General features: G+C 37.7%; 1 protein-coding gene across 1 annotated transcript in view; it reads right to left on the reverse strand.

Moving 5' to 3' along the window:
- Positions 1 to 4,949: 4,949 nt before the first annotated feature.
- The window catches only part of FBXO3 (F-box protein 3), a 33,553-nt gene continuing 19,813 nt past the window's right edge, over positions 4,950 to 18,689 (reverse strand). The window contains exons 6-11 of the mRNA XM_069553630.1: positions 18,273 to 18,318; positions 15,047 to 15,131; positions 14,109 to 14,231; positions 12,532 to 12,647; positions 11,108 to 11,298; positions 4,950 to 6,101 (exon numbers count right to left, since the gene is read on the reverse strand). Of these exons, the coding sequence (XP_069409731.1) occupies positions 5,931 to 6,101; positions 11,108 to 11,298; positions 12,532 to 12,647; positions 14,109 to 14,231; positions 15,047 to 15,131; positions 18,273 to 18,318 (732 nt within the window). The 3' untranslated portion in view covers positions 4,950 to 5,930. The remainder of the gene's footprint in view (positions 6,102 to 11,107; positions 11,299 to 12,531; positions 12,648 to 14,108; positions 14,232 to 15,046; positions 15,132 to 18,272; positions 18,319 to 18,689) is intronic.

Genomic DNA, 18,689 nt, shown 5'->3' on the forward strand with positions numbered 1-18,689 from the left:
GTTTTTCAAAATGTTTGCGTGCCCATGCCAAACTCCCATTGGCCAGGCTTCTCTCGGCTCTCGGGCTCTGGTAACCCACAAAGACCCTTCAGCTGTAGCCACATCTGGTGCCTTGTGTCTTGTTTGGAAGCGAGATGAAATTTTTGTGGATTTTTTTTTGCGGGGGCGGGGGTGGGGGGTTGGGGGTGGAGCTGCGCAGGGCGTGGTCCACCACGCAGCTTGTGGAATCTTAGTTACGCGACAAGAGATGGAACTGGACTCCTGGCAGTGAGAGCATGGAGTCCTAACCACTGGCTTGCAGAGGTATTCCCTTTTGTGATCTTAAAAGCGTATATTAGCCAGTCTGGGGCCAGTATCACCATTTAGAATGTTACTTTTATGTGAAGATAATAATCTGAAGTTTTCACTTATCACTTTGTCAGCATCCGCTCCGGAACTGCCTTAATGAGAGCCCTGCAAAGGAGAGCTGGGAAAGCAGGCCAGAGGTACATTCTTTTTCCAAGAGATTGACCTCTGCTGAGATGAAGTTCAAGGAGGGGAAATTGTATAACTCATCATGACATGTACCTTCTACCATGATCCTCTGATGGCTTTGGGGTGTCATGGAATGAATTTCATATGGTGGTGCCTTAATCTTGGTTTTTCTCTATACAAACTGGAGTCTCAAATCAGGATTTGCTTTAATATCACAGTCGTGGTGGTGGTGGTGGTGTAGCCGCTAAGTCGTGTCTGACTCTTGTGACCCCATGGACTGCGACCCCACTAGGTTCCTCTGTCCATGGGATTCTCCAGGCAAGAACACTGGAGTGGGTTGCCATTTCCTTCTCCAGGGTATCTTCCTGACCCAGGGATCAAACCTGGGTTTTCTGCACTGCAGGCAGATTCTTTACCGACTTAGCTATCAGGGAAGCCCTGATATTACAGTGTGCTTAAATCAGCTAATATGTGTGTTTCCTGATTGTTTACAGAGCTCTTTCACATGCATTTTCTGTGCATCCTATAAGCTCTCTTCCATTACCTGCTCATAATGTGGTGTAGCCAGTGTTGGCCTAAGAACCATGGCTGTATGTTTTCCCGGGGAGACTATAGTGCACCCTCTTTGTTTTAACTTGAGAATACAATTAGCCCTGCATATCCATAGGTTTGGCATCAGTGGATTCAGCTACCAAAACTGCAGTTGTCAAGGGATGACTGTATTATAAATACATCATTTTTTGGAAGGGAGAGGAAATGGCAACCCACTCCAGTACTCTTGCCTGGAAAATCCCATGGACAGAGGACCCTGGTAGGCTAAGGATGGGGTCGAAGAGTTGGATAAAACTGAGCGACTTCACTTTCACTTTTTATAAGGGACTTGAGCATCCACTATATGTAGAGTACATTGTGAGAAACACTGGGCTGGAAGAAGCACAAGCCGGAATCAAGATTGCCAGGAGAAATATCAAGAACCTCAGATATGCAGATGACACCACCCTTATGGCAGAAAGTGAAGAGGAACTAAAAAGCCTCTTGATGAAAGTGAAAGTGGAGAGTGAAAAAGTTGGCTTAAAGCTCAACATTCAGAAAACTAAGATCATGGCATCCGACCCATCACTTCATGGAAAATAGATGGGGAAGGGGAAACAATGTAAACAGTGTCAGACTTTATTTTGGGGGGCTCCAAAATCACTGCAGATGGTGATTGCAGCCATGAAATTAAAAGACGCTTACTCCTTGGAAGAAAAGTTATGACCAACCTAGATAGCATATTGAAAAGCAGAGACATTACTTTGCCAACAAACTAGTCAAGGCTATGGTTTTTCCTGTGGTCATGTATGGATATGAGAGTTGGACTGTGAAGAAAGCTGAGTGCCGAAGGATTGATGCTTTTGAACTGTGCTGTTGGAGAGGATTCTTGAGAGTCCCTTGGACTGCAAGGAGATCCAACCAATCCATTCTGAAGATCAACCCTGAGATTTTTGGAAGGAATGATGCTAAAGCTGAAATTCCAGTACTTTGGCCACCTCATGCGAAGAGCTGACTCATTGGAAAACACCCTGATGCTGGGGAGATTTACCTGGTGGCTCAGATGGTAAAGCAGATTGGAGGCAGGAGGAGAAGGGGACGACAGAGGATGAGATGGCTGGATGGCATCACTGACTTGATGGCCATAAGTCTGAGTGAACTCCGGGAGTTGGTGATGGACAGGGAGGCCTGGCGTGCTGTGATTCTTTGGGTCGCATAGAGTCGGACACGACTGAGCGACTGAACTGAACTGAGCATCCACTGATTTTGGTATCTGTGGAGGTTCTGTAACCAATCTCTTGCAGATACCGAGGGCTGACTATATATGTTTACAAGTCAACTTGCAAATCTTTTTTCTCTATCACTCCTTGAATCTTCATATCTAATTACTGGACATCTCCATCTATATGTCCCACAGACATCTGAACCCAAAATGTGTTCAAATCTTAACTCCTCTCCAATGTTCCACTGCTTTTCCTGTAATTTTTTTTTCCATTAAGTCCTATACCTGGAAACAACTTCAGTTTCTTCTGCTCCCACACGTGCAGTCACCAACTCCTGCCTATTTTACCATCTAGATCCTTCAATTTCATCCTCTCTCCACTCCACTCCCACTGCTGCCGCCCTGACTCAAGCCTATAGAATATCTTATTCTGTTCAGTTGTTGTGTCTGACTCTTTGTGACTCCATGGACTACAGCATGTCAGGCTTCCCTGTCCTTAACCATCTCCCAGAGTTTGCTCAAACTCATGCCCATTGAGTCAGTGATGCCATCCAGCCGTCTCATCCTCTGTCATTCCCTTCTCCTCCTGCCTTCAATCTTTCCCAGCATCAGAGTCTTTTCCAATAGGTCTGCTCTTTGCATCAGGTGGTCAAAGTAGTATCAGTCCTTCCAATGAATATTCAGGGTTGATTTCCTTTAAGATTGGTTGGTTTGATCTCCTTGCTGTCCAAGGGACACTCAGGAGTCTTCTCCAGCAAAGTAATTTCTCTGCTTTTTAATATGTTGTCTAGGTTGGTCATAGCTTTTCTTCCAAGGAGCAAGCACCTTTTAATTTCATAGCTGCAGTCACTGTCCACAGTGATTTTGGAGCCCAAGAAAATAAAAGTCTGTCACTGTTTCCATTGTTTCCCCTTCTATTTGCCATGAAGTGACGGGACCGGATGCCATGATTAGTTTTTTCAATGTTGAGTTTTAAGCCAGCTTTTTCACTCTCTTCTTTGACCTTCATCAAAAGGCTCTTTAGGTCTTCTTTGCTTTCTGCCATAGGGTAGTGTCATCTACAAATGAGGTTATTGATATTTCTCCCGGCAATCTTGATTCCAGCTTGTGCTTCATCCAGCCTGGCATTTCATATGATGTCCTCTGCATATCAGTTAAATAAACAGGGTGATAATATACAGCCTTGTCATACTCCTTTCCCAATTTGGAACCAGTTTGTTGTTCCATGTCAGTTCTAACCGTTGCTTCTTGACCTGCATATAAATTTCATAGGAGGCAGGTCAGGTGGTCTGGTATTCCCATCTCTTGAAGAATTTTCCAGTTTGTTGTGATCCACACAGTCCAAGGCTTTAGCGTAGTCAATGAAGCAGATGTTTTCCTGGAATTCTCTTGCTTTTTCTACGATCCAAAGGATGCTTGGCAACTTGATCTCTGGTTCCTCTGCCTTTTCTAAAGCCAGCTTGTACATCTAGATTTAGAATGTCTTACTTGGGCCATTACAATTTCTTACTAGGGTTCCATGCTGCCCATGTTAACACCTGCATCTCTTGCCCCATCTCTACTTACCTTCCTGTTGAGAGACCTGGCTGGTTTACTTCTCCAGGCTTGTTTAACTTTTTACTTTCCATTTAATTTCCCCCTTTTCTCATCATCCTTCCTGGAATACAGTATGACTGCAGTTGCTACACTGAGGCTATGAGTGATCTTAAAGTCTGCTACAAATGGCAGAACAGGAAGATGGAAGCAATCTGGAATGTTGAAAAGATTGGGCCACCTTATCAGGCATCAGCTAGTTACCTCTGACTTTTCACAAAAGGAAAAAACTCTGAGCTGTTTGGTTACTGTTTACCTATCTGCCTCATTCTGATACATCAAGCTTCAGATAAATAAGTGATGTTCTGAAGGGACCTCAGAGCCAGAAATGGGGTTCACTACACCGAAAGTCCAGTCAGACCAACTGTTAGATCCCTTTTTGTGTGTGAATACATATTCTGCCAATGAAATAGAAGTTGAGGTTATCAACTAATTAATCACAACATAGGAAGAACTCAGGCAACATACTAAAAGAATGTGAATTCTAACCAAGGATAAGTGAGCCTGAAGCATTCCGAGGAACAAGGGTTGGATGGGGTGACAGGGAGACGTGGGGCATCATGAGTTCTCTGGGAACTGAGAGAAAGGAGAGGCCAATTCTGAAAAGTGAAAGATGCAAAGAATGGTGAGGGATCCTGGAACCAGCTTTAACTTCCAACATTAACTACTTTTAGTTACTACTCTATTGGGAAAGTTTATTTTTAAAAAAAACAATGGGTTGTGTTTTTTTTAAGGATAGGCATAATAGAAGGATTTGGCACCCTGATAACACTCTATTGAAGAAAAAGGGGGGGCAGGAAAAACTATTTACTCCACTTCAGAACATTCTGACATGTTTCATGTTAGCCGATATGAAAGGCTAAGTTTGCCTTTAAGTTTCTTGATGGCAACTTCTTAATCCTCTATATACTTCCCTCTTTCTACAGTTTTCCCTACAAAAGAACTGTTTCTGGGGGAAAGACAAAAGACTGTTTCTGGGGTAGATTACATGACAAGAGTTTAGTTAGAGCCAGAAAATGACTTTGAATGGGCCTCTGACAATAAGCCAAAGAGGTTTGATTTTATCTTCATTTTAAGAGCAAAGGCTTATTAATATATATATTTATGGGAAATAGTCAATTACACAAAATACAGGATTGGAACCAAAATTTGTTTTCAAAATGTGAGGTTTTGACATTCGGAGGATTTCATTTCCAAACTCTCAATTATATATAATTACAAAAAAAAAAAAATCTCTTATGTTTCAGGAAAACATACTTCATCTTAAGATAAAATTCATGTTACTTATCACAAAGTTAAGACAGTCAAGTAACAAAACAGAAGCAGTATTTACAAACTTAGACTACATGAGACACTGTGAAGAACCTTGTTAATAAACAATACATACTTTTACACACTACATTTCAAACATGAAGCATCTGTGAACAGTGTGGTAAAGGTCATAGTGTTGAAAACCTTAAATTAAATCCAAAGTTGATAGAGCTGAAGACTAGATTTATGGTCAAGGCCATACCAATAGCTTTAAATTCAAGGTCGTGATGAAAACTCTAAATTCAAGGATAGATTGTCTAAGAAAGGACAAACAACTGGCAGTCAAGCTATTTAGTCAGTTAGTTCCCTGTTCGTACAAAATATATAGGAATCACTAAATGGATTAGCCTAATTACAAATTCTGTTCATTTCCAAATAACTTATAAGTCTTTTCACAGAACCATTCAGTCACATAGTTTCTCTCTATCCTTGTGTAGGTATTTCTGATTCATTTTAAATCCCCTTTCAAACCAATTCCCTTCCATTTCCATATTTTTATAAGTATAAAATATTTTTAAATAAAGAAATGTCTGTTGCTTAGCTAGATAACTATTCTCCCATTAACTCCTAGAAGAGAAAAAAAAAGATTCCCATTCCTTCCTCTACCTCAAAAACACAAAGCAAACCCAAACAATCCAATTCCTAAAGTAGCATCTCACGGAACCCAGGGCCTGGCACAGTATTTCATGCTAGTCTTCCTGCTATTAATATAAGCTGAGAACAGTTTAGTTATTGACATTATTGAGACACCTATTTAAAAGGCTAGATTCATCCCAGGGCTTCCATCAGCAGAGGCTTGCTAAAACAGGCGAGAGCAGCGGCGTCTTCGAATGGGAACATCGAAGACTCTCCTCTGTCTCTCTTCCTCATCATCATCAGATTCATCCATGTCTGCCGAATCGTCATCGTCGTCCTCCTCTTCCTCCTCTTCTTCCTCTTCCATTTCTTCATATTCATCAGGACCCATTTCCTTGAAAGAAAAGACAATCTTTTGATAAAAACTTCCATCAGTTTTTTTTTTTTAATACAAATTCTCATTTACCTAGAATCTAAACAACTGGGCATGCCAAGTATGAATTTCTATAGACTTCTCATTGAATTTTATACCTTTTTATAGAATCTTACAGACTTTTATACATGTTCATGATGCACATGCTAACGTTAAGATTCTAGAGTATATATGCTATGACAAGTTAATGCTCAATGTGGTTTTCACAGTAAATATACTTCATCAAGTTATTTTTTACATGGTGGTTGGTAATTCACAGAAGGTAGCAAACAGACCACTTCTAACAACCCAAGATAAAATTTTACTGAATTTATTAATGTACTGTGGAACAATTCTTTATTAACCTGCATGCTTACAGAAACAAGGATATAAAAATATAACTAAGTTACGACCTCTGCTGGTAACTTTTATGTACTGTCAACAAGAGGTCTAGTAAGACAACCACCTTCAGTAGCCTCTACTTTTAAATTAACTTGTTGAAGACTAGCAGAATAAGGCAGCAGTGATGTTGAACACCCAGTATCTGAACGTCTCTTGGACACTTCCATTCCTTTTAAGCAACGTCTCTAGTCGAGTCTTGACTTACTCTGCTGTTGGTTTTCTGTCTCATACGTTTTTGAAGACTCAAGAGAGGAGCTACTATAATTGGACAGAATTTTGAACAGCAAGGAGGACCTAGCTGTTACTGTGGGAAGTACTGGGAAACCTGGGCTGGGATGGCAGCAAAAGTCCTTCCCCCATGGCCTTTATGGCATGGCAAATGCAGCACCCCACAGCCCCATGTGGCGTCTCCAACCACTCTCCCCTATCCACTGTCCTCCAGCCACACTGGCCTCCGTGCACGTCTTCAGACACACCAAGCACATGAGTGCTTTCAGCACCTCTGTACTTGCTGTTCTGCTTGGAACACCCTTAGGCTACACATCCACCCATTTCCCTCTACTTCTTTTAAGCATGAACTCAAATGTCACCAAGGCCTTCCATCACACATCTTTGTAGCAGAACCACCCAACAGTACACTTCTTAGCATCCTTACTCTGCTTTTTCTCCAGCGCACTATGACTACTTATTGACATAAGTGAAGAATGTATATTTACTACACTTTGTCTCTTCCAACTACAATGTAAATTCCAAGCCAGAGATTTCTTTTCAATCTCCTCATCTTTCTTCTCTTTTATTTTTTATTTTTATTGAAGCATAATTGACAAACAACATTATATTAGTTTCAGATGTACAACATAATGATTCAGTATCTGTATACATTACAAAGTGATCACCACAATAAATCTAGTTAACATCCATCACCATACATAGTTACAGAGCTTTTTTCGTGTGATGAGAACTTCTAAAATTTACTCTCTTAGCAACTTTCAAAATATGCAATACAGTATTATTAACCATAATCACCATGCTGTACATTACACCCCTGAAGGCAGAGATTTTCATTGTGTTGGTCACTGGATTTTCCCCAGCACCTAGTAGGTACTCAATAAATATCTGTTGAGCAAGCAAGGTAATGAATGTGGGAGAAAGGAAATGTCCTTCAGAATTTGTCAAAGTAATTGTCACTCAGGATTTATTGTAACACTAACAACAACAGAGAAAATATACATAAATATAACATATTTCATTACTTTTATCTTTTGATTTTTCTTATTCTGGGAAATAAAGACTTTAAAATTCAGCAGAAGCTCCAAAAGGGGGAGAAGATTAAAACTTAGGAAATTCTGAAACATTAAATCCAGGTAGTATGATTATTAACTATCTTAAGAAAAGAACAGAAAAACTCTTTAAAAAAAAATAATGTAGCTAAAGAAGAAGATTGCTGATAATCTCAGACAAAAGTGTATATACAAAAACAGTAGATGGAAAAGGGAACACACAGACAAGAATGTCTTTAGAGGCGTCTAAAGTGTCCAAAAGCAAACTACCTAGACCAAGAAAAGACTTAAGACCAACCAAAAAAATCTTTAAAGCAGCATTCAAAGTATAGAACAAAAAGCAGTATTAAGAATGATAATACATGGTTAGGGGACAAATGAGGACAACTCAACTTCTATATCAAGAAAACTAATTTTTAAATAGGAAAAGTACAATACAAATACAACACGATAGAAACACAATCCCCACTGCCTCTTTCATGTTGATTAGAAATAAGTGCAGAATTCTTTTAATTTTATTGAGTTCTCATCCTGGAGAAAGAGAAAACATTTTCCACAAGGGAGATCAAGATTTTACATGTTTCTTTGTGGTTGGGAGGAAACTAAAACTCTAAATAAGTAAGAACATAGTTAAGAGAAGGTTGAACATGTTATGAGTTTATTACTGTAATTGGAAATTATAAATTAAAAAATTTTAAACTTTAAAAAAGGAGTAAGTAAATATTATAAAATTTCTCAGTTTTAATTTCTAACATGATAAATGTTGTATAACCCAGGTAAGCAAGAGTTCTTTGGAGTCCTCAATAACTTGTAAGAGCTTAGGGGGATCATGAGACTGGAAAGTCTGAGAACTACTGTACTTAAGTAAAGACTACTCTATCCCCACCCTAACAAACACAAAAAACAAGCCTCGACAGGATCAACTGACTCAATAGTAACTTAACTGCGCAAGCTGCCTGCACAAACAAACGTCAACACTCTTTACACTTTAGGTCAGGAATATATAGCAACTTTAGGGCAAGGAATATTGTCACAGATAGAGGTTTTATAACAATAAAAAAAGCACTTCATTAAAAACACATAACAATCCTACACATATTTGCATATAATTAAAATACATGAAACAAATTTAAAAGAATAAAAATTCAGAATTAAAAAAAGACAAAACTGTAATTACAGTTGGAGATTACAATAATCATCTCTCAGAGGACAAACACATACACAAAAGATCAGTAAATATAAAGAAGACTTGAAAAACAATCAATTTGTCTTGCCATTTATAGAATAATATTTCCCAAATATCAGAATACACATTCTTTTCAAATACACAAGGATCATTTACCAAGACAGATCATAATGCTAGGCCACAAAACATTTTAAAAAATTGAAATTATACACAGCAAGTTTTCTAACCATAACAAAACTAGAAATCAATAACCAAAAGGTAACTAAAAAGCTCCAAATGTTTGGAAATCAATACATTTCTAGAAAAATACAGAGATCAAAATTAAATTACAAAGGAAATCTGAAAATATTCTGAATTAAATGTTAATAAAAAAACACATCAAAATTTGTGAAATGCAGCTAAAACAGTGCTTAGAACGTCTAAAATCAATCATCTAAACTTCTACTTTGAGAAATTAAAAAAAAAAAAGCAAATTAAACCCTAAAGTGGGAAAGAAAGAAAGATAACTCCAAAAATCAATGAAATAGAAAATGAGCAAATAGAGAAAAACAGTGAAACCAAAAACTGTTCCTTTAAATGATCAATAAAAGTGATAACCCCCTAGCTAAGGTGATGAACAAAAGAGAAGATGCAAACTACCAATACCAAGAACAAAACACGATGTATAACTGTAGCTCTTTAGGGTATCAAGGGAATATTGCAAATAACTTTATAGAAATAATTCAGTATTTAGACCAAATGGACAAAGTCCTTGAAAGACACAAATTACCAAAAGTGAAATAAGGAACAGAAAATATGATTAAAGAAATAAAATTCATATTTCAAAATGTTCCCACAAAGAGCACTCTCGCCCTAGATGACTTCACTGATAAACTGTATCAAACATTTAAGGATGATATCAATCTCATACAGAGATGGAGCTACTCAAAAACGGAAGACTGTTATAGGAAGTAGCAAATTCACAGTGTTGGAAATACACACTGGGAGGGAAGCTAAACTTCACTTCTAAAGCTAAGACTATAGATTCTTTTCACCAGAAATACTACAAATATTAGTGGCGGAGTCTCATCATCCTTTTCTTTCCAGACTGGAGTTGGGAATGTATCTAAGTCATGTTAACATCATGTCTATCTTCCCAGACTTATTTTGGACCCATACATCAGGGTCATCCAGGAGCTAGAGAGGTTTTTTTTTAATACCTGACATCTATGATTTGATTACATTCTGGATATGCAATTCATATGGTATTCCTATTGTATTACTGGAGCATGATAAATTTCTTTAATCATTTTATAGCTGGTAAGACTGGGGTTACTGCTATACCTGTCATAACCCTAGAAATGAGATTTTAAAAACAGGACTAGTTGAGTTAGGAAATTATCCCAAAGAGAGACTACTAAAAGTACAAGTCTACCCATTAAATCTTATTTGTAATGATTTTATAGGATATTTGTATTATTTTTTTAAATTGGGAATTTTAGCAAAAACATAGTAAGAAATTGTTTCCCTACTCTTCATGAAATAAAGGCAACTATAACTGGTCCAGTGTAGTGATTCTCATTAGGCAACAAAACTGTTTTTGGAAACTGGAAAAGACATTGAAGCTTTAAAACCAATAACTACTTTATATGGAGGATACAGGTCATTCGTTCAAACTCACAGAATATGCAACACCAAGAGTGAATGAACCCTCATGTAAACTATGGACTTTGGGTGATCATGGTGTGTCAAGGTAGGTTCGTCAGTTGTAACAAAGGTACCACTCTGGCAGAAGATATTGATAATGGGCGTGTCTATGCATATGCGGAAGCATAGGAAATCTCTGTACCTTCTGCTCAATTTTGCTATGAATCTGAAACTGCTCTAAAAATAGTTTCTTTAAAGCAAACAAAAACAACAAAAAGATAACAGAGTTACTCTGATTAAAGAATATGGAGCCTAGTTTACTTACTGTCCACTCCCACCCAATGTATTCACATATCCCCCCAGTCCCTCAAAGATATCTCCCTCAAAATCGCTAGGGTTCTCTGAAATACCATTTACAAACTATTTGTAAGACCTTCTGTGGAGTTCATTCTACAAAGTCATGTAAATCAGCACCAGAGGAAATTTTAACCTACCAATCGAGCTATAGACACCCTGAATGTCGGACATGCCATATGGAATCGGGGAATGGCGACATTAAAGATCTTGTCTTTAAAGTAAAGAAAATGGAAGGTATAATATCCTTCCATATAGCCTGATGTTGTAGAGAATGTGGTACAACTTGTATATTCATATACCCGGCCTGGGCTGATGATTGGAAATTCACCTGCAGAGAAAATAGCAAAAATAAATCAAAGTATAAAATTTAATTCTTCATTATAGCAAATAAAACATGTCCTCTTTAAATTGTACTAAAGTAAATGCATAATTAGAAACACTTTTTAAAGGAAATGTAACAAAATGGTAACACTGATGGGATTATGAGGATTTTGACATTTTTTCGTACTCTCTGAATTCCTTACAGTGTATATGCATGGGGCGGGGGTGGGGGGTGGGTAATGATATCTAGTATCAGAATAAAAACCAAAAAAGGAGAGTCATTGAAGACACACTCTTTAAGACATGGGTAATAAAAACTATCACAGACTCTAATTCAAACAGAGATAAGGATAATTTAAATGTTCAAACGTAGCAAGAGACTAAAACATAAAACTCTGAAGATGTGTCTTCAGCATTTAGCCCAGACTGCAGTCACAAGGAAGAAAGGTCTTAACCCAACAGACAAAATGACTGAAAAAGAATTACAACTTTAATAAAGTTCTTTAGCACTAGACCCTTAATCCTTAATAATTTCTTAAAAAGAGATGTAGACTGTGACTCTACTTGTGGCAATTAATTAAAACAAATTTAAACTGAATCCTACATATGCTTAGGACCAGTAACTGAACTGCATTGCTTAAGTAATAATATTTTCCTAAAGTACAACAAAAGACTGAAGAATCTGAGGGCTCAGAAACTTATGATACTCATAATTTTTTAAAAAGCCAAATGTCAGTTGTAATCAGAGGCTAGAGATGATTGACAATAAAATCTGTGCTATTAATTTTAACATTTCCCCTCAAATTCAAAAAGATGACCAGTATGAAATTTATTTTCTTTTTCTGTCCTATACCTTGTAACCCTATAGAATATGACAATGAATAATTTTCCAGCTAAAACAAATAAGAAGTTAAGAAGGGAAAGCAAGAAACCCATGTGATGCACAGAATGGAAATTCAACCCCTAAATAATTGACTTTGCTATCCTTTTAGAAAAGGTCATGTTTAAGGTACTAAACTGATAAAATAATGACCTTTATACATTATACTCATTGTATTACAGTTAGGAGAAGAATCCAGAATCTATGGTATCTTTCACACTGAAACACAGCTATTAAGAAGATGCCATCTTATCCACTAGTACATCATGTATTTACCAAGCAAGTATATGTATCACACATATACTCTCCAAAATGTCTCAGAAGCAACTGATGTTTAAACTCAAGTCTTGGGTTACATACCAACTACTCCAGGTCCCTGAACTTCTTCCACATCACCTTTAGCATTTGTTATTCTCCAGTAACGACTGTCTAACTGACAAGCCTTTTCAGGAAGGGCATCTTTTGACATTTCAATCCTGGAGAAAAAGGGGTGGTAGAGACACATTGGTTTCTTCTGTTTAAGAGCTATAGTATTTGAGCTAAGATGGTGAAAGGGATTTCCAAAGTAAATTAAGAAACCCAACCCAAAGTCTGTGTAAATCATCTATTCCCGTAAGCTCTCAAAGATACTGGCTGGACTCCACCCACAGAAATGCTTTCATTCAGTTTACACGCCTGTTTCATTCCGTTTATACACCTGACTGTCAGTTAGGATTAACAACAGAAAGGGCAACACAAAAACTTACAGACACAGTGGTGCCAACAATCTTATGTTTAAATGACCAAGGTGGGAAACACATTCTAGAGTACAGTGCTACGAAAAACTGCTGTTAAAAACATGGGAGTCTTTTTTTCACTACAAGGCTATGCAGCCCATTTCCCTTTTCTCCATTAGCTTCTAGAAAGCTCAGAGCAAAATGTCACTATTTCGGGCATCTACTGTTCAGTTACCAAGATCGTCCCTTGACTCTGTTTTCCAATACTATTATTTCCCTCCTTTTTCTGAGAATCTGCTGACTCATTTTCATTTAGAATACCCTATAAGCATGTACAGGTGTTATTATTTTAAGCATATCTCAATCCTAGGCAGGATGTAAATTAAAACAAATTCATCTGAATATATGTAACTAGACATCAAAGCTGGATACAATACCAAAATCCTAGAATGCTTCCTGGTTAAGTATACTTTACCATTATTTCCAGTATGTATACATATGTGTATATATAGGCATTGTAAAAATCTATACATCATAAAGTATTTTAAAATACATCTAAAAATACATCTTAATATCTTAAGATAAATGTTATCTTTACCTCATAGTACAGAGTACTAATTAAAGTGAATTTAATTTAATATGCTTTTTATTCAACCAAATCCAGGGCTTGCTCAGCACTATGTCTAATTATAGAGGCTGTATTCAAATAATACTTATTACACTTTTAACTAAATATACACAAACAAGTTAAAACTTAAATGCATAGTTTTATCTTGAGCAATTTCATAGCTTTTTTTTTGGCCACACTGTGCAGCATGTGGGATCTTAGTTCCCTGACCAGGGATCAAACCTGTACCCACTGCATTGAGAGCACAGAGTCTTAATCACTGGACGACCAGGGAAGTTATTCATAGTTTTAGAATGCATCCTTACTCTAATACTGAACTTTCATGATGATTCCAACTTAGCAGTCCACCTCTCAAAGTACCGGGCATAATACTTATACTGGAGAAACAACTTAAAGTTAGGCTGATATAAACTCAAGGTACTTTATAAACACTACATTGTAGAAAATTTTTTTGCTATCCACTTACCCCCACACTTTAGCAAGAAGCTGCTTTTCAAAATGTGTTTTTTATATCATATCAAATAGGGAGATAATAACACATCCATGAGCTATATCCCACAATTTAAAAAAACACCCCCATTTAAAATTCTCACCTGATTCGGTATGTGAAGAAATAATGGGGTGGATGTACAGAGCTAAGTTCTGGCAGAAATGATGTGGAGACTGAAACTGTAATATCCCCAGTCGTTGCTACACACTCTGGGTCATGAACATATCTAGGTAATTTTAAAAAATTAAACATTGTTAAATCAACAAACCTCAATTCTGCAAGATATAAGTTTTAAAGATACAGTGCAAAATAGTTTATATTTTACCTTAGGATAAAAAATTTTAATCATATTTGGGACCTTATTAAACTTAAAAAACAAAACAAATTAGAAAATTTTGAAGACTCTGCATCAATAATGACAGCAGTCAAGGTTCAATGATCAGTGGGTCAAATAATGGATTAGTAACTAACCTGGAAACTAAAAACAGCTTATTTCAGTTTTCAGAGCTAAGGAAACTTGGAACATCTGAAAACCCAGCTATGCCCTTTAAATGGTGACTCTGACAATAAAAGTGTGTTAGTATGTTATTCTAGAGGCCTCTAATGTATAATTAATCTATCATTTCTGCCAACCAGCCCACTGTGAACCAAGATTACCTCTAATACCATCTATAATACGTGAATGTTTCAGAGATAATACATAACATTTTCCAGGAGTAAACAGTTACTGCCTTGCTAGTCACAATATATTCATTACTTGGTAATAGCTCCCCTGCCCACCCCACCCCCCAATTATATAACTACTATAAAACCATAGCTCCTAAAGCAAAATCAATTTTTCTCTTGATTCTTGAAGATGAAAAAAATACTGGTCATTCAACTGTTTGGATGTTTTGGCTTTAAAATGAGAATAAAACAATAAGATTCAAGGTGAGAGGTTCTGTTATTAACATTCCTGGGAAACTTCATCTCATGATGTGTAACTTAATGTGTTTTTCTGATTTATAATCATTCCAAACCAAAAAGGTCTGAGTGAAATACCTGAAAATTTGGTCTCTGATGATAGGGAAGCCACCTGATACAACACTGTTGACATAAGAAGTAAACCAGTCAGTAAAAGTAGCACCTATAAACAAGGAAGGGAAGAAGAAAAAAGGACAAATAGGTTTTAAAAATCTACACAGGAAACAAGGAAAAAAATTGTAATTTCTCTATGCTTATACTGGTATCTAGTGATATCAAAACTGGAAATATTTATAGATGTCATCTACAAATCCTAGGTAAATTTCTATCCTCAATTCTAGCAATCGTATTCCCCAACTACCTTGCTAGAGAATCCTCCAACTTCCTTCAAACTACTTTTTAACACTTAAAACTGAAGTTAACTTTTAAATTTTAATTGGTTCTGGTACAAGAATGAAAAGCCTTCAGTCTATAATTCCTAGAACATACAGAACAAAGGAGATAATAGCCACATGTACGAAGAAACTACAGAAAAAGATATCAGCAGCTATCCTCAGATGAATAAGGTATATCCCTGGTCTACTAGGCAAATTCTGATTCACGCACAAAATTCTGGTAGAGGCCAGGCTCAGTCTGGACATTTAATAGGGGTATAGCACTGTGGAGTTCTGGGCATCAGGATAACCCCAAAGCAGTTTCTCTGGTGGCTCAGACGGTAAAGAATCCGCCTGCAATGTAGGAGACCCGGATTCGATCCCTGGGTTGGTCAGATCCGCTGGAGAAGGGAATGGCCACCCACTCCAGTATTCTTGCCTGCAAAATTCCATGGACAGAGGAGCCTGGTGGGCTACAGTCCATGGGGTCACAAAGAGTCAGACACAACTGAGCGACTAACACACACAGCCCAGCTGTGCTACTACAGATTCGAATGTCCTCCATAGTCTCAGTGACCAACTCGAAGCAGAGACGCAGGACTGGGATAGTCTAGTCCAGACCATATATCTGTGACCTAGTGATTAGATCAATAGCAAGTATTTGCGTGAATTATGTTGCCTCATCTAGGTAATACAACATAATCTATCTCAGACCCCTATCATTTACTCTTAATACATCTCAGTGCCTAGAATATATTAATTAGTCCCTTATTCAACAGTGTTCAGTGAATTTCTTCATAATATGGTTTCTATTAACCTAGTTTCTGCACTCTTCCACACTGAAAGTCCGATGCTGAATTTACAGTCTCTATTTACTTACAATTCTATTTAGGGAATGACTGAAGATACAATTTAAGCTGAGTCTGATAGTATACAGCTTTAAAAATTTAAAGGTATCAGTTGAGAGCAGGTAAACTGCAATTGTTGTTGTTCAGTCCCTAAGTCGTGTCCAACTCTGCGACCCCATGGGCTGCAGCATGCCAGGCTTCCCTGTCCTTCACCATCTCCCAGAGTTTGCTCAAACTCATGTCCAGTGACTCAGTGATGCCATCCAACCGAGTTTTCTCTTTTCTCAATGTCTATTAATGGCTCACTCTGGCCCTTTGTTTTTCTTTTGCTAAAAAAAAATTAATTTAATTGGAGAATAATTATTTTACAGTATTGTGATGGCTTTTGTCATACATCAACATGAATTGGCCACAGGCATACGTGTGTCCCCCCGATTCTGCACCTCTCTCCCGCCTCCCTCCCCACCTCATCCCTCTGGGTTGCCCCAGAGCACCAGCTTTGGGTGCCCTGCTTCATGCATCAAACTTGCACTGGTCAGCTATTTTACACATGGCAATGTACATGTTTCAGTGCTATTCTCTCAAATCATCCCACCCTTGCCCTCTCGCATTGAGTCCAAAAGTCTGTTCTTTACATCTATGTCTCCTTTGCTGCCCTGCATGTAGGATTGTTGGTACTGACTTTCTAAACTCCACATATATGCATTAATATACAGTACTTGTCTTTCTCTTTCTGACTTACTTCACTTTGTATAATAGGCTCCAGGTTCATCCACCTCATCAGAATTGACTCAAATCCATTCCTTCTGAGCAATAGAATATTGCTCAGAAGACCAACAGCCCCCAATGACGCCCCGAGGCAGGGGACAGGAGACTGAAGGTCAGGGCCAGAGGCTGCACCCAACCCCTGCCTTCCTCACCCTCCCCTATGGGCAGGGGGAAAAGGATATTGCTGAGCAATATTCCATTGTGTATATGTACCACAACTTCCTTATCCACTCATCTGCTGATGGACATCTAGGTTGCTTCCATGTCCTAGCTATCGTAAATAGTCCTGCAATGAACACTGGAGTACACGTCTCTTTCTTGTTTCCTTGGGGTGTATGCCCAGCACTGGGATTACTGGGTCGTGTGGCAGTTCAATTCCCAGTTTTTTAAGGAATCTCCACACTGTTCTCCATAGTGGCTGTACCAGTTTATTTATTAAACCTAGAATATGCCATAAGTTTCTGAACTCACAGAAACTTATACTCTGCTCAAGATTCCATTAGGCGATACAATTATAGATGACTTAGTCTGGAAGGCCCCTTCACTATTAATACATGAGGATGTTTAATATGTGCCAGAAATACCTCTAAAAAGCAGAACAGATAGTTAGGACGCTTGTCTGACTTGAGCAAAATCTAAGCAAAACAAGAATGAATGAACAACAAAGGGGTGAGATGCTCTTGTATACAGACTGAATTGTTCTCAGAATCCTATGAGATGTGTTTGTATTGCTGAGTCCCTTCACTGTTCACCTGTAACTATCATAACATTGTAAACATTGGTTTTAATAAAAAGTTTAAAAAAAAATCCTATGAGAAATACCCTTTTAAGACCAAGAAAAATCAGGTGTGCCAAGCAGTTGATAAGGCCCAGTTTATACTGGTCTCTGAAGGCTGCTGGTTTGAGGTCTCTGGTGTGACTTATCAGTATCTTACTACAGCACTGGCACTAGACGAGAACAAGCACCGTTATTTCATTATCTAATTACACATTAATATGATCGACCGAAAATGCATGTGTGTGTAACGGAACTATATACACATTTCTAGCTATTCCAAGTGTTTCACTGTTCTACAGAAGAATCCTGAGAGAACAAGGTTGTATCGGGCATGGCTTTTTTCCAAGTAGAAACCCAAGTCAAATGAAGTATAAGGGCTATTCTAAAGAAACATAGTTATAGTACTTTATGAACCAACACACTCTAAGAAATACAAATATAAAATTGCTAGCTGATCAAGTAAACAGACAAGTTTTTACTAACTTAATGTGTCTGGACCAGAAGGAAAAAGGGAGAGAAGAAGACTCTTGTTTTACCTATGATAAACATGTCAATAGCAGCTGGATTCCGAGCCATTTGGTCCTAGGTGAGAAAAAGAATATTATAATTGAATATGGTACATTTTACTTAATTTCTTGTTATTCATTGTATCCTTCCCTGGGGACAAGGCAAAACAGACAGCAATAACTGAAGTGCTCTAAACAATACTTAGACATTCCACATACTGTTCAGTTTCTGTTTTTATGATTTCTGTATTTAGGCTCTTCCTATCAAGCCCTTGGAAGAACGCCAAGCAGCTCTCAAAAACTGTTAAAATGCTTATACACTGCTCTCAGTGTTCAAATGAACTAAAAAAAATGATCCTTTAAGAGAACAATTAAGACGTTAAAACCATGAGATGATACATGACCTATGGACCTAAAAGACAGGGCTTTGGATTCAGTCAATGGACC

Source organism: Ovis canadensis, chromosome 15, assembly GCF_042477335.2.
Source record: "Ovis canadensis isolate MfBH-ARS-UI-01 breed Bighorn chromosome 15, ARS-UI_OviCan_v2, whole genome shotgun sequence".
Taxonomy (NCBI): domain Eukaryota; kingdom Metazoa; phylum Chordata; class Mammalia; order Artiodactyla; family Bovidae; genus Ovis; species Ovis canadensis.